The sequence below is a fragment of the Triturus cristatus genome, chromosome 4_1, assembly GCF_964204655.1.
Source record: "Triturus cristatus chromosome 4_1, aTriCri1.1, whole genome shotgun sequence".
Classification (NCBI taxonomy): domain Eukaryota; kingdom Metazoa; phylum Chordata; class Amphibia; order Caudata; family Salamandridae; genus Triturus; species Triturus cristatus.
In genome coordinates, this window is record NC_140585.1 from 822,603,196 (window position 1) to 822,615,347 (window position 12,152).

Genomic DNA, 12,152 nt, shown 5'->3' on the forward strand with positions numbered 1-12,152 from the left:
ATAATTTGTGTTTAGTGATTAGGAAGTTGTCTAAATTTGCACCATGTTTTTTTTGTCTAGTTCTGCGAGCAATTTATCATCTCGGTAGCACTTTAAACAAACATTTACAATGCAACGGTCTCGGCATTGTTAAAGTTAGAGCTATTGGCATTGCTCATGACAATGCAGTTTCTTTAAATGTTTAAAAAACCAAAACATAAACAAAAATAATGTCATGAGCAATGCCAATAGCTCTAATTTTACCAATGCCGAGACCATTGCATTGTAAATGCTTGTTATATAGCGCGATCTTGACCCGAATCCAATCAGGTATCGGAGCGCTTTACACAAGCACCCGTTGCGTTACATGAGGACACACATTCATTGTTTTGTTAGGCACGGGGAGATTAAGTGATTTGCCCAGAATCACAGGAGGTTCAGCGTCATTGCCGAGACTCGAACCCAGTTCCCCGGCCTAGCGCCGTAGCCGTTAGGCCAACTCCTGGTTACCTGCGTACTAGAAACAAGTTTGTGTTGAAATCTTAATTATGCAGCTGATTGTGGGTTATGTGACCAGTCACCAGTGCGGCAAATGTACATTTATGTGGCTTAGCGCCAAGAAACCGTCTGCGTGCGCTTTATAAACATAACATAACGTGGACAAAGCAGCGGCTGCAGAACTCCAGTGCCCTGGGTGAGTGCAGCTCACTGAAGCCTCCACTCCCACCTCTAACCCAGTGACGTCACTCGCGGCCCTGCTCCTACAGCCCCTACTACCCCGTATCAGCCTCTGCCACCTCCGGCCCCAGCCACACTCTCCCCTTGTCTGCCCGAGGTGCGTCTCTTGGAGCCCCGGGAGAACATCCTCCTCGGGGGGTCTCCCCGCTTGTCTCGCCCCTGGGCCCCGGGGCTCGTCGGCGGTGTCTCGGGAGCTCCTCGGAGGCGGGGTCTGTCTCAGCCTCCGGCCGGGGCTCTCCCAGGGTCAATCATCCTTCAGCAAGCTCTCGTTCGAGCTGTCTCTGCCCTGGGTGTCTCTCCTTTGGACTGTCTCTCCCCCAGCAGTCTCTCGTTCGAGCTGTCTCTCCCCCTGTCTCCTCCTCAGGCTGTCTCTCGTTCGAGCTGTCTCTCCTTCGGGCTGTCTCTTCGTCAGGCTGTCTCTCGGTCGAGTTGTCTCCCCCAGGGATGTCTCTTCCTCAGGCTAACTCTTCCTTGGACTGTCTCTTCTTCGAGCGGTCTCTCCCCATCTTCCAATGCCTCTGGCTGCAGGTGTATAGCGCCTTAAGGCCTCACCTCACTTTTAGAGGTTGCACATGGGTGTAGGTCTCTCTCGCCGCAGGGGTCGCACCTGCCCTCAGTCGAACTCCAAGATATGCTTCGATATGTCTGTCTCCTCTGGAGCGTGGGCTTCTCTTGCGGTCTCTCTCACCTCCGCAGTCTCTCTCTCTCTCTCCCCCTCTCTTTCTCCCCAGGAGTCTCGTCCGTCCTCTCTCTCGTCGGATGTCCGAACTTTGTTCAGGGGTCTTGAATTTCTGGGCAGAGACCCCTCGTCTCTCTCACGCTCAGGGTGTCCCTCAGAGAGAAGGTGGTCTCTCTCTTAAGTGTTTACCCCCGCGTGTCTCTCTCTGGGGGTCTCTACCCCCTCGGATGTCTCTCGCACTCCTGAGCTCCTCTGACTCCGCTTTTCCGTAAACCTGATACGGGGGCGAGGAGGGGGAGGGACCGCTCTGGGGGAGGAGAGACAGAGCCGTGGAGGGAGGAGAGACAGCCGGCTTAGCCCCGGAGGAGGGGCCACAGGGGCAGGGGAGGGGGAGAACAGGGCAAACACTGGGGAGAGACAGGCTCACTACACAACAAGCAGTGTACTCGCTGGAATCTTATCTCTTTCACAAACTGTGTACGACCAACCGATAGCAAATCTTTGGAGATCGCCAGACTGGGCCACTCATTTTACTGCAATTTTGCCAATAAATAAACCCCACCCCACTTATCTACAATTCTGAAACATTTCCAAAGCTGCAACCCCCAATATTCCCTGCCGGAAACGTTTGAAATGTACGTGTTTAAATGCAGACATTTGGCTTGTTAAGGGCTGCGCAGGAAGCCATTGTCATGCAGCGGGGGAGGGCGCGGGGGTCCCGTGAAGGCTGGTCTCCACTGGAGGCATTCAAGGACGGGCCTGCCGCGTTCATAGAGCTCTGTCTAGGCCCCTGCTGGGACACCTGCGGCCCCCTTGAATTTATCCACCCAGTTGAGAGCGAGAGCGGCGTCGGAGCAGCTTTACCTTTGGGCGTGAAAAGGAAGTTCTTAGAAGTCAAACAGATCAAGGCAAAAACAAGGCAGAGCAAAAGGCAAGCACACCACTGCCTTTCTCCGAGGCAGAGCAGAAATGCCTCGGAGAAACGCAGTGGCGTTTTCGGATTCGGGTGCGTGTTTTGCTTTTATCTCCTCTTGCCATTGGCTGGAGGAGATAATTAGACTTTCTGCAAAAAACACGCCCCCGATCCGAAAAGGACGGGGCCTAATCGGAATGACGGACCTCTTCTCCAATGGCTGGCCAGCATTCAAGAGGCCAGCCAATGGAGAACAGGGGAGAAGAGGGGCGGGTTCAAGCCCCTCTTCTCCAAGTCATTAAATCTCGGATCGAGACTGCGCAAGCGCAGCCTTCGAGCCGAGACCTAAAAAGCATCACAGAACTTTTTACTTTTGCCTTCCGTAAGGGCTCATAGCATTGTAGTATGTCTAGTTGCCTTGTTCATTTAATTGTCAATCTGTGCTTGTGTGTTTTTGATTTTATGTATTTCAAGAATGCTGTTGTTGCTTTTTAGGCTATCATATATTTAATAATATGTTTAAACTTTGCAGCTTATTTCGGAAACTGGACAGCCTCTTGACACCAATTGTGTGGGCGGGAAAGAGGAGTAGTGTTGCACTTTCACAGCTTAAACGTGACACACAAGAGGGAGGGATGGGTCTCCCAGATTTAGAACTGTATTATGCCCCCAAACTGCAATACGAGGCACAATGGGTGACAGAAGACGGCAATGGTGAAAAAAGACTGCTGAGGGGAATGCATGGAATGCTCTCCTTCATAGAATTACTCATGCTGGGAAACCGGGTCCTCAAGGGAACCCCATAGCTCATACGTCAAATGGCAGAGATATGGGAACGAATAATTAAGAGGGTGTTTAAGAAACCACCCTTCACCAGAGACCTAGATATTTGGATGCTGCTGCCGTTTTGTCATATAGCTCAAGACATGGAGGGAGGGTGCCTGCGTCACCCTAGGGGACTTATACCCAGTAGAGACATGTCTGACATTTGAGGGGGACAGGAGACATTTGGGGTGACACAGGGCCAGTTCTTTTAATATTCTAAAATAACACATACAGTGAGAGAAATATGGACGGACTTCCCGAAGGAGTCTGCCACCTTACAACTCTTGTTAACGGAGGGTACTACGCGGCATATGGTCACCTTTCTATACAGAACATTACGGGAGGATAGAGGAATGAGGGAAATCCCTGTCAGAAGGTCATGGGAAGAAGATTTAGGAGCCCCCTTAGAAGATACGGTTTGGAGTGCAACATATGAATTGGTACGAAAGGTGTCCTGCAATGCACCCTTTAGACTGACAGACTTTAACTATTTGCATTGAACGTACAGAACACCGCAGATTTAGCAGAATATATGTGGGGAGGGGAGCAACCTGTCCTAGGTGTGGGGAAGATGGTGCATCATTTTTCCATATGGCATTGGAATGCCGGGTGATCCTACAATACTGGCATGAGGTGGCAAAACGAATGAGGGTGGTGACCAGGCTGATCCTGGCGGCTACCCTACAGGTCTGGCTATTGGGTATTGTTAAGACACCTAGAGAGGGCAGGATATGTTGGAAATTCCTGCAGTTGGCATTGGCAAAGCGGAGGGTGGCCATTGGATGGATGAGCCTGAGGACGCCCTCCATAGAACTGTAGCACAAAGATATGATGGCATGGGCCTAGGTGGAGGAAGTGTATATGAAAAAGACCCGCAGAAACAATAAGTTGGAGGAGGGTTCAATAGAGTGGGCAGTTCTTTTGGGCATTATGTCTCGGGATACGGGAGAGTATGAAATGGAGACAGAGGGGGTAGATGGCCCACGGGGAGGGGACATCCAGGAGGTACAGTCTGGTAGGATTTAACAAGTGTCTGTTATGGACGATGCATTACTTATAAACTGGGCTCAGAACCAAGGTGGGGTAAGAATTAAATGCAATGGGCCAGATGAGACTGTCAATTTGAAAAATGTGCAGCTCCAGTGAGAACCGAAGAAAGCCGTTTGGAGGAGTGTGACTGCACTGTAGCCAAGGTGGGGACGAAGTTAGGCTTGTTTTTTCGCTCTGTACTGTGTATGTGATCATACAATGCATGTGGTAATAAAAGAAACGTGATGCGCAGATGACTACAGATCTTTGAACATTGTAATTTGAATAACATGACAAATCTGTGTGAAAATAAGGTCAATAAAAAGATTGCAAAAAATAAAATATGTTTAAACTTAAAAAATATCATTACTTTAGCTCTGGATTGTTTTTTTTTTATATATCAACCATAAAAAGTTAGATTGTAAAATTTACTCCATAAAGCCCATTCTATTAGTTTGTCCGGATGAAACGTATAGAATTATAGATGGTGGTCTGAGTGGCATCAGATAGACGAGAGCAAAGCTTGAGTTGTCTGTAATATCACTAAGAACCCTTTGGTGAAAAAATCCCCCTTGTCCACTTTTTAATTAAAGTTATGTTCTATTCCCCCCCACCCCCAAATTATCTGTGCATGGTTTCAACTGCTGTGCTTGGGCAGAGAAACGGGAAGTCACATATAACGTATCTTCCCCTCCCTGTCTCAAAACGCAAAGAATTGCATCCTACCACCCACTGCCATCACCCTCTGCAGAAAAAAGACCTAATGTTATGCCACCCTTCCATACCACCCTCATCCCTCCTCTTCCCCCCCAAATATTAAAACATACCTAGTCCCCTGCCACTTACCCTACTTCCCTCTCTTCTATCTCTCTCCAAACCCCACACCCCAACCCAAAAAATATACTATACTTGGTCTCCTGTCACCCACCCTCACCACGCCAATCCTTCTGTCTGCAGCCATGCTCTCTGCTCTTCTTGAGCATCAAGTCAGAGATGTGCTAAGTGGATCTATTATAGTGTTGTCAGCAGAGATTTTAATTCCCTTTCAGTGTGGGTCTGCAGAAACCCGCGTTTGAAAAGGAATATGGTGGTCGGCTGCAGTAGAGCACGCTAATTGTTCTTTCACCTCCCTTGGGTCTGTTGAGACCCAGGAGTGACGGAAGTAAGGCAAGTGAGACTGCCAGATGCCACCTCTCTTGCATCACAACAGACCTGGATGGGAGAGCACAGTAGAAGCAAGGACTTGCTCTGGAAATGTAAGAACAGTGTGAAACAACTCTTGTTTCCCATTGTTAAGTCACTCTTAACCTGGTTTCAGTCAGATTATGTGCGATACAGACTTCCAACGGAAGCCATGCATAGTATTTACTTTGTTTTGAAGAAAATAATTATCTTTTAAGAGCACTCTGAATCTCAGCCATGACTGAGGTGTACCCCATCATATGTATTTAAAATGTTGCAGTGGGGTGTCATCCTTTTATGACTTTTTGAAAAGTGGCTCAAGGTATGGATGCCCCCTTTTCATGCTAGATTTTAACATTTATTCATAAAGCTTTCTAAAGAGTACCCCGAAATCCCCAGTGGTACAGATGTTCTCTTTAACTGAAGCAAAGTTTTATTTAGACCAGTCTCCAGTAAATATCTGTGTGGCTAGACCCCATAAGAGTAGCCACTATATTATTTTATTTATTTTAATTAGTTCTCGCCACCGGTGGTACAACTGACTAAGTCGATTTACATGTGGTAGCTCCCTTCTCAGATGCCCTGTTCCTTTCATACCCGCTCCAAAACCAGCAATTCTTGACAGCTGAAGGCAAGGTCAGGAGATTACCTGGCCTTGGAGAGCAGCAGTTAGCTGTCCTCTCAGACTGAATGACTTCCCCTATTGGTCTATCTGCTTGCCCATGGACAACATAGGTACGTACAGCTGTTGGTGGGAAATATGAAATTCTTTTTGCTGTTCCTTTCTCCAGAAGTTGTCATGCAATGTCTGGGGAGTGCTACACCTGTGCTCCCTCTGACTCCTCATCCAATCACAATGCAGCCTTCTGATGGTGTACACAAAGAAGGTTTATCAGCATAGTTTGTTGGTCAGCATTTTGTGACGCAAGACCATTTCTCCTTTTGTCATTTTAGGGAAGAGATGGTGCAAAGATTGAGCCTTGGGAAGATGCAGACTACCTTATTTACAAAGTCACAGATCGATTTGGTTTCTTGCAGTAAGTGATTTTTGGAGATACAATGCAGTATGACTTATATTTTATTGTAGACTTACTTATGTGACCGTATCGATTTTTTTAATACAACCCGTGTAAGAGTAAAATTCAATTTGCTGAATACTTTCCAAATTGTCTTGGTCTGTGATTTTCAATTATTAAATCCTTATTCTTTTTTTAGTCTATGATTGAAATTGATCTTTGGTGTGGAGGAACCCAGGTGGAACCTGTTGATCAAGGATAACACCAATACAGTTTACTTTTCAGTGCTGGAATCCTTTTGCAAAAATATATTTTGTAAACTTTTAACACATAGAAATTCATTTTACACACATTGTTTCAGGACATTCCGTATATTTGAAGCAATTTTATGCATGTATTTTATTCTAAAATTCTAATTTAGGTTTTGCAACCCTATACCTTAAGGAACGACCTGTGTATTATAAAGGGTATTTTAATTCCCTTTTGTGTTTTTATACAAAGCCCAGTTATAAGCTATAGAAATACAATGTGGTCTGAAAAAGGATATGTTCTGACAATGTTTGTAGACATTTTTGTGCATAAATTGCTCATGGCGTAATTTATGGATCTAAATGTATGTTACCTAAAGATAAAAACTCCATCGTGACCGTTCGTGCTGTTCAAGTCCTTAGCCCAGTGAAAGACAAGTTGAAAGTAAACAGACCTTGCTTTCACAAAAGTGCATATTTTTCATGCCAAATGTGTTTCGTTTTTTGGTGAATAATAATATAAACCCATATTAGTTTCTCCACATTTGCCAAGGTTGACATCTAAACATTACAGTTTGAGCCAGAAATACTTGACTGCCAGATGACAGGGGGGCACATCTTGTGTTTATCTTTATTCAATCATAAAAGGAGCTGTGGTATTTGCTGCTTTTGTTGGGTGTTCACCATTATTATTGTTGACTGTCCACTCACAAGACACTTTTCATAAGGGTGCCCCCATTTATCGCACCCAGTTGATATCTATAATTTGCCATATTTTGAAACTGTATCGTGACTTCAGTACCCATAACTTTCACGTGTACGTTTTTTGGTTGTGTGGTTTGAACTCGGAGGTTATGACGCTATTGTATGCATACAATTTAAATCGCCGACTAGAGTGTCACTGAGCTAATGGTTGCAATTCAGGCAGAATGTTCTTCCAGTAACTAACTAATTGTATGATTTCTATGCAACCTTCAGATCTCAGTGGTTAAAATTCATCAAACAATTATAGAAGGGAATTTATCAATTCTGCCTGATGCCTGTATCACTCGCTGAATTTTCAAGAGTGCTTATTGCAGAGGGGCTTAGCTTCAATTGGCGCAGCAGGTGCAGTGACACTGGGGCCCAGAGGGTTCCACTGAACCCTAATTATTGCTATATTATATCTTTCATACTGCAGCCGTGGGGGGCATTTTTTCCTTGCTCTAGGGCCCATGTTATTGCATGGAGGAGTGTAGCCATCTGACTCTCACCCACATCATCTGAAAATTTGAGAGCCACTAGAGAATATTCTGAGTTTTTATTAGATATCGAAGCTGAAAATTGTTTATCAAAAACTGCGAGACAATTTACCCGTTTTGAAAATTGAAACGAATGTTGCTTAGTAATCGATACGTTTTATCTAGACACACATTTTATGTGCATGATTATTACATTGAATATCCTGCGACAATCTAAAACCAAAAATGTTTCCATTTGTACTTTCTGGCGCGGTTATATGTTTTTGAACTGTGCAGCGGGGATGCATTGACAACTTTGGCCTCTACCTGTGGTCTGAAAGCACATCTATGAGAACACCATCACTCCGTTTGTATCTTTAAGAAACTTTATGCATTTTTCAAATCAAATAATTTGCTAAACATTTCCAAGATACATTTTAAGTTTAAAGTTTAATTAAATTTTACTTCCATTTCTGCAATCTAAGTTTATGCTTATTAGCATTTTCCTTTTTTGTGTGATTGATTATTTTGAATGGTACTTTATTTGGTGCAGTAATGTCCTGATGGTGTCTACTTTTTTTCGAAAGTTCGTGTAACGTTCATGTAATGTTTTTAATACTGTATTTATTTCCTTATATTGTATGCATGTTTGTTGCACATAGCTCTGCTGCGCGATCGAAACTAAAAGAAAGCATTAACGCTTGAAAGGTTACTGACACTCAGCTGAGGGTATTTGTTAGAAGCTCTACCTTTGCGCAAGGTACCAGCAGAAGGTAGCTGTGGAGCAGTGTCCAAAGAGCCCTTTGAGCGGCTTGGCTGGAGTGAGTGAATTATCGCTTGTGGGTAATGGGCCGTTAGTAAAGTGGGCAGTAGGGCTTCGGTAGATTTCTGTTTATGTGCATTGTTTAGGTTTTAGTATTTTGACACCACCCCATGGCGTCACTTAATATAAGAACATTCATACAGAGAGATTGTCTAGTTGCTACAGTTTGTTTGAATCCAGCACATTCCTGTTAGTACACCATTCAAAAAGTGTCTTGAAACATATTTTGAAAGTATGTGTAGACATCAGAGCTGTTTGCACACCGGTTATTGAAAGTATACATAGAGTGGGCGTATGCTCCACCTCTTATGCCTGCGCTAAGGCAGAGAGTGACGCAAGTGAGGTGGATCTTCACACCGGCGGCGTCTCTCTTCCATGCTCATTGTGCTGGATCCAAAGGCGCTGCATGATGCGTGCGAAGAAGGCCCACCCAGTGGGAAGAGAGTAAACTTCCTTTTGCGAATTTAGGACTGGATCTCCTTTGTGTAAAGGATACCTAGAAGAATTCCTTTGAATAGACTAGCCCAAACAAACAGACATTGCATTTCCTCTTTCCTGTTTACTGGTCATTCAACCTGTTGCAACATAAAAGGAGATCAGGAGTACTCAGTGCCCTTAAACAATGCTTGTTCCAGCCAGTTGCTTACAGTGGGTGTTTCTTACTGCCTTATTTCAATCGTTTCTTTGCACCTTGTCCAGCCTGCCTCTTTTCCTTCTGATTTGGCCTGTTATTTCTACAGTTTTGTTTCCTGATACGTGGGTTTTTTCCCCTCTTAAAAAAAATGGTATTCCAGTTTGCTTTTTTTCTACTACCTTACAGTCTAGATCTCAGTTCTAGAATCTAGGAAGTGTAGGAAGCAGAAGGACACTCCCTGCGAACTGAGAAAGACCAAAGGGCATCCCCTAGAAGACCAAAGGTCATCCCCTAGAAGACCAAAGGGCATCCCCTAGTAGACCAAAGGTCATCTCCTAGAAGACCAACATTTTCATTTTGCTTTGCCCCATTCTGCCACTGCTATGATACCGCATCAGTCCCTTCTTGGAGTACCCTAGAACAGAGTCCATCTTTCACATCATGCAATTGGCTGTTTGGTGTATCTTTCTGCCACTTAGAAAGTAGTTCCATTGCAGTGAATGCATAGGCAGGCAACGATCGCACTCTTTGTCCCATTAAGTTCTTCATCTCATACACGCATTGCATACATAATGCATTCATTTTTTGTCATTTTTTCACCGCAAGACACCATGGTTAATATACTGTCAAAGCTTTCCTCTAGTGGTTTGAGAACTACCCTTTGGCCTCCCTGGCAACCATATTGAGCTGCTGTGATGCTGATAGGATTCAACACACCTCGCAGCTTCTCTGCTCCTGCTTGACAAATCCAAAAGGTTGGATTCATAACTGAAAGCGCAAGTAGGACCTTTTGGATTTTCCAGTTCTTATTAATACCTCTTCATTAGACACTACAATGTGATCACTACACATCTAATATGAAGTGGTTCTCTGAACCATGTACATTTCCAGACAGTGTCTGCACTGCCATATTTTAACTCAAAAGAATGCAGTTTTGAATATATCACTTTCTTTCAGCTAATATAATTAATTCTTGTTTCCCTAAGAAGGGTTCTTCCTTTAGGATGGAGTCAGGTATAGTTTTTGTGCATCTTAGCAAGTTCAGAAAATACTATTTCGTAAAGTGAAATGTTTTCATTCATATGACGAATGTTCATGATTTTAAGCACACATTATTAAAAACTGAGAAATATTTTCTTCCGTTCCAGCACCATTAAATCAGTTTTCCAGAAGTCTCAGAACATTTTAAATTCTCCTCTCCTCAGTTAATCATCATCCCTTGCTGAACGGATTAGAGTTTTAGCCTGCGGGGTAAGGCTGAGTACTCTTTTGGGCATGTGCCAAACCTTGTTCACAGCTACAATACGTACAGCTGATAATGTCTGTTCAAAGGTTCGGTATGGTGACAAGGTTTCGCTTGTCATAATGAGCTTGTTTAATAAAACTATTTCGGCAGTAAGGTTTTCATGTGTGAAATACAGTATCACTCTATGGTTAGTTTTTAGGTTTGCTAAATACATCTTGGGGACATTCAGAAAGTTGGCCTAGGAGTGCATTCTGCTCCTTGCTTACTTTTGGCTTTGTGGTTTGTAACGCACATTTTCCTGTGTCTTTCTATTTGCTGGCTTTATTTGCTTTAGGCTGTCCAGCTCGAGTTCGTCCCTCCCGTTGCCCAAACCAGATTTACTGTATTGTTCCACAAACTCTCTTTTGTATAAACAGCCATTAAAATCTTGTTCTTACCTTGGCACATTTGCTGTGCATTCAAAGACAGAGGTCAATTGCCACGCTGTGTCTTCCAGGTAGCTTGGCATTTATTTTTCCTTCTCTGACTTCAAAGTGAGCGGATTTATGCCTGTACGAGCTGGCCCTCGAGGTGATTGGCTTGGATCCCCTTTGCTGGTCAAATTACAGGCCAATATCTCTCCTCTCCATTTTTTCCAGAGCATTGGAAAACACATGAACTCTCAACTCACTGTACATGTGATAAAACATAAGCTATTTCATCCATCACAGTCTGGCTTTCGTCCTGGTCACAGTACCGAATCGGCTCTGTTGGGGGTCACGTAGAACCTTAGGCAGCAGCTTGACTGTGGGGGTACAGCAGCGCTCATCCTACTGGATTTGAGCGTTGCCTTTGACACTGTCTCACATTCTATTCTGGTGGATTGCCTTGAGCGCTGGCATTGTAGGTGTAGCCTTGCAGTGGCTGATTTCATTTTTAAAGGATCGCTCCTTTCAAGTTTTCTCTCACACTGCTAAATCTAGTCCTGTGGCCTTAACATCTGGACGTCTGCAGGGTTCAATCTTGAGTCCTCTGCTTTTCGATCTCTGTTTGCCCTTTGGCAGACATTGCAGAAAAATCTGGGTTGACCATCATTTCATATGCTGACGAAACGCAGATTATTTTCTCTTTATCGCCGGCTCAACACCAGGATCCTTCCTTACTTAAACTTGGTCTGCGTAACATCTCCTTGTGGATGACCAGTAATGCTTTAAGTAATGGTTCTAAGACTGAGGTTCTCATCCTCGGGGAACAATCCTGAGCTTTGGGGAGCCAGCCATTGGCCTGTCTGTTTGGGACCGTTGCCTACCCCGGTTCCTAAGGTTAATAACATGAGTTTTTCCATCGATAGCAAGCTCTCCCTCGCTGCTCAGATCTCGGGAGTCACCTCGGCCTGCTTTGCGGTACTCAAGTGGTTAGAGACAATTCTTTGGCTAATTCCACTGGCTGCTCAGAGTACTGTCCTGCAGGCCTTGGTGATCTCCAGACTGGATTATGGTAATGTACTGTATCTGGGTGTGGACAAGACCTCTGTACACCGTCTCCAGCTCATTCAGAATGAGGCAGCCCGTCTACTTTTTAGGTTGCCTCGGCAAGCCTCTGCTTCCCCTCTGCTCCATCAACTCCACTGGCTCAGGGTTA

General features: G+C 44.5%; 1 protein-coding gene across 3 annotated transcripts in view; it reads left to right on the forward strand.

Moving 5' to 3' along the window:
- The window catches only part of USP6NL (USP6 N-terminal like), a 1,094,021-nt gene that overhangs the window by 395,455 nt on the left and 686,414 nt on the right, over positions 1 to 12,152 (forward strand). For all 3 annotated transcript variants that reach the window (XR_014981357.1, XM_085653483.1, XM_085653482.1), the window contains exon 3: positions 6,300 to 6,382. Coding sequence is in view for 2 of the 3 variants with exons in the window: in XM_085653483.1 (XP_085509609.1) it covers positions 6,300 to 6,382 (83 nt within the window). In the remaining variant the exon portion in view is untranslated. The remainder of the gene's footprint in view (positions 1 to 6,299; positions 6,383 to 12,152) is intronic.